Source organism: Ursus maritimus, unplaced genomic scaffold (genome assembly GCF_017311325.1).
Source record: "Ursus maritimus isolate PB19 unplaced genomic scaffold, ASM1731132v1 scaffold_14, whole genome shotgun sequence".
Classification (NCBI taxonomy): domain Eukaryota; kingdom Metazoa; phylum Chordata; class Mammalia; order Carnivora; family Ursidae; genus Ursus; species Ursus maritimus.
Window position 1 is genome coordinate 53920382 of NW_024423786.1, and position 4170 is coordinate 53924551.

The 4170-nt window shown below is 62.6% G+C and overlaps 1 protein-coding gene across 4 annotated transcripts in view; it reads right to left on the reverse strand.

Moving 5' to 3' along the window:
• Nucleotides 1-68: 68 nt before the first annotated feature.
• The window catches only part of KDM4B (lysine demethylase 4B), a 135793-nt gene continuing 131691 nt past the window's right edge, over nucleotides 69-4170 (reverse strand). For all 4 annotated transcript variants that reach the window (XM_040629523.1, XM_040629522.1, XM_040629521.1 and 1 more), the window contains 3 exons: nucleotides 2463-2582; nucleotides 1890-1982; nucleotides 69-739 (listed from right to left, as the gene is read on the reverse strand). In XM_040629523.1, coding sequence (XP_040485457.1) covers nucleotides 563-739; nucleotides 1890-1982; nucleotides 2463-2582 — 390 coding nt within the window. In that variant the 3' untranslated portion in view covers nucleotides 69-562. The remainder of the gene's footprint in view (nucleotides 740-1889; nucleotides 1983-2462; nucleotides 2583-4170) is intronic.

Below are 4170 nucleotides of genomic sequence, written 5' to 3' on the forward strand. Positions count from 1 at the left end.
AAAAAAAAAAAAAAAAAACGAGATGCTTTTATCTCCCTCGGCGTATCTTGGTTCTGAGAAAAAGAACATTTTTGTTTTGTTTTGTTTTGTTTTGTTTCATTGTTAAAGCCACAAATCTAGAAAACAACTTTGGGGGTTTTTTTCCTTTTCTTTGTTTTCCTTTTTTTCTCATGTTTTTTTTTTTTTAAACAACAGGTGTTTCTAGAAAGAGCCTCACAAAGGTGACGTATGTACAGGAGTCACAATCTCAAAGGCTGCTCAGGAGGCAGGCAAGGCAGTAGCACCTTTTCGAGAAGAAGAGCTTACATGGTTTACGAATCTGAGTGGTGGGGGTGGCGCGAGTCCCCGGCCGGCCCCCCAGAGCCCGCGTGGCCCTGCTCCCTGAGTCCGGGCCGCGCGCCGGTGTCCTGCTCGCTCCTGTCGCCGCAGAGCGGGGCAGCCGCGCGCGGAGGTAGCCTCTTGGGGCCGGGGGAGGCGAGGACGGGAATTCACAGCAAGCAAACGCCAGGGCCCGCCGCCGCCTGCCTTGCTGGGCCGAGGGGTCGCCGGGCAGCCGGCTGTCCTAGAAGGGGGCCCCGGGCCGGCACTGCGCCTGCAGGAGGCTCTCCATGAACGCTAGGTAGTCCGGGTTCCGCCCTGAGTCCTCGGGGGCGCGCGGGGTGCCCACCCGCGGGCGCTTGGCGGCCTTCACCTCCTCCCCCGAGAAGGTGCTCTCCTGAGGTGCCCCTGTGCTGAGCGACTGCAGGAGACCAGACAGCACAGGGGTTAGCGGGGCAGCGCTGTGGACGGAAAGTCTGCGTCCCCCCAGATTCATCTGTCCAAGCCCTTCCCCCAAGGTGCCGGTATCAGGAAGTGGGGGGCCCTCGGCAATGGGGTCAGTGCCCTTAAATCAAAAGGACCCCATGGAACTCTCCCTCTCCCTCCAGCCATGAGAGGACACCAGAAGGAGGCATCTGTGAACCAGAAGCCACGGTCCCCGCCACCAACTCTGCCCACACCTTGATCTCAGAGGTGCAGCCTTCAGAACCGTGAGAAACGCCGTCTGTACCGTAAGCCCCCAGATGTGGGGCTTCATGACAGCAGCCCCGACAGACTGACAGGGGGGCTCCATTTGGGCACCTGGCAGGGCACACGCCCATCCCGCTGGGGGCCAAGGGCCCTGAGCCACCGTCCCTTATCCAGTGACCTTCTGAGAGTGACACCGGTCACCAGGGGTGTGGCTCAGCACTCCTGCCTCTGCGTGAACCCCCAGTCCTGCGTGTGAGCCTCCCAGCAGGCAGGGCCCAGGGACAGGGGCCCTCCACCCCCAGCCCCAGCCCCCAGGAAAGCGGGCGGCCCGAGCCTGGTCTGTCCCACCAGACGGTGGCTACAAGGAGCAGCCCAGCCAGGCTGGGTCCGGCGAGCCCCGTCCCTCCCCGCGGGAACCTTCGGTCTGAGGCCAGCGGTGCGACCGCACCAGCTCTTACTCTGAGGTCATCCACCGACCGCCACGGTCGCCTGCTCCTCAAAACCTTGCCTTTGGATTAAACACGAAAGAAAGCCAACCGCAAAAGGCCTGGGAGAAAAGGCCAGTCACCATCCCTCAACCCCGGGCCTCACTAACCCCTTGGCAAGGGGGTGAGCTTTGCCAAAGCGGCTATGGTCGTGCCACCAACTCCGGAGGCGGATCTCATGTTCGGGCGGCTGCCACAGAGCACAGTGGCCGGGGGCCAGGCTCCTGCGGGGCTGCGTCCTCCTGGCGGGGCTGTCACCAGCCCTGCAAGCCGTCCTTGCCTCCACGGACGAGCAGGACGAAGGGGAGGTCAAGCCCCTTCAGACGGGCGCTTCCCTGAGGGCTGCTAAGGGCTTCTGGGGACAGCGCCCCCACCTGGCTGGGCCACACCACTTACCAGCCGCGACCGGACCCTCTTGGGGAGCTCCTCGTCCAGGGTGAAGATGTCCCCACGCTTTACCATCAGTTGGGACCCGTCCTCAAACTCCACCTGCAAAGGGGCGTAGTTCTCAGGGGTGGCCTCCACTGCCTCCCGCTGAGGGGCGCCACCCCCAGGGGGCCCCCACTCATCGTGGAAAGGCAGCAAGAGGAAAAGGGATGTGATACAGAGAGAGAAGGGTGCTGGCGAACACAACAGAAAGCAGAACAGCCGCGGAGGAGCGGCCGTCGACTCTGGCGGCTGGAATGTGGGTGATTTTCCTCCAAGATTTCAGGCTGCTAAGTAATTTCTCTTCCACAATCATGGGAAGAAACCCAGGGACACTGAACTGTACACTTACAAATGCTTATCACAGTAAATGTTACATCGCGTATGCTGTTTGCCACGCACACACCGGGAAGACCTCTCTATGGGGAAAACACCGGACAACTGAGACCCTTCCAGCTTATAGATGTAACAAGCCCGGACCGTCTACACTGGGCAGGCAGGAGCTGGCCAGGACCCGCCCCTCTGCCCCCTAGGCCCGCTCACCTGGTAGACGTGGCTCGTCACGGAGGAAATGAACCTGGCCTTGTACATGTTACCATCCGCCCACCGCAGCTCCACAAACTCCCCCTCGGGTGGGGGTCCCAGCCGGACACAGTCCCTACTCTGCAGGGGAAGAAGGCAGCAGGAGGTGAGGCCCCGGGCACCCTTGGCCTCGGTGGGTCGCTAGCACACCCCCCCCCCCCACGCCACGCCTGGCACGCTCATCCGTCCTAACTGCTGGGTGTTGGCGGCGAGGAGGCAGGTGGCGTGCTGGGCCTCAACTCCTGAGGCGAGCGTGTGGGCGCCGGGGCCTGGGTGCGTGGGGCCCCCTGGCTGCAAGCTCGTCTAGAACCGACTGCCCTCGGCCCTGTGTCCGCAGAACCAGGCGGTGCCTCCCCTGCAGGCATCCCGGGCAGCCCCTCGGGCCACCTCCCCGCTCCCGCGTCGCCCCGTGCCACTCACGGTAATGCTCTCCGGGTACAGGTTGTCGCTGTAGGACCCGTCGTCAAAGTTCACTTCGTAGAAGGTCTGCGTGCTGGTGCCGATGACCCGGCAGCGGTAGTACAGCCCGTTGCGGTTCTTGGTGATGACCATCTGGCCCAAGGACACGGCCCTCAGGAACTGGACCTGGCGCGGCAGGGACACGGCTGCGTCAGGGCGCAGGCAGCCGGCGGTGGGGCGGGCGGGGGCGGGCTGGGCACTCACGGTGTGGCCCCCTGACTTGTGCTTGAAGCAGGTGATGGAGACAACGTAGGGCCAGTCGTCAGGCTCCATGAGGACCCCGGCGGCGTGTGCGCAGGTCACGTGGAAGGAGGTGGAGCAGTGCTCACAGGAGCACTGGATGCAGGCGCCCGACACCTTCTTCATCCGTTTCCGGCAGTACACGCACTTCTGGGGGGGGCACAGGCAGAGAAAATGGGGTTGGGAGGTCTCCCCGGGATGGCCCTCGAGACCCAGGGCTGGAAGGCAGCGGTCCCCGCGGGTGGAGTGGGGGGAGGCACGGGGGGCAAAGCCCACAGAGCTCCACGTGGCCGGGGGTTTTGACCTTGGGGGAGAGCCCCCCAAACCCAGCCAGTGGCTTCCCCCAGGAGCACTTCTGGATCCTTCTCCACACACCCTCTCTGCAGAGTTGCCTGGAACAGGCACTGAGAGCCACGCACGGAAGCCTCACTCGGCCACAAACAGGGGCGAGGCACCGACAGGCACTGCTCCTGGGGACGGACCCTGAGCCCACGACACTCAGGGAGGGAACTGGACACAGAAGGCCATGTGGTGTGAGTCCATGTGTGTGACACGTCCAGAACAGGCTCCTCCATGGACGGGAAGGGGGCTCGTGGGGGCTGGGGGCTAGGCGGGGGTGTGTGTGACAGCTGATGGGGACAGGGTTTCTTTTTGGATAGAATGTTCTGGAACGAGAGCATGGTGATGGTTACCCAACTCTGTGAAATGTACTAAAAGCTACTCAACTGTACGCTTTAAAATGGGAAATTCTACCTCGATTTTGAATATAAGGCACCGTGTCGTTGCCTCCTCCACGAGGCTGCTCCCCACCGCCCCCCCCCAGAGTCCGCGAGGTGGGACAGCCCTACCCCCCAGGCCTGCTGCGCCCTCACTCTGAGCATTTACTAAGCGGGCCTTTATCGCTCTGTAAACCATGTTCAAAAGCCAGATAACCAGCGCAGCAAAGGGCGCCGCAGGAGCGCGGCCGACG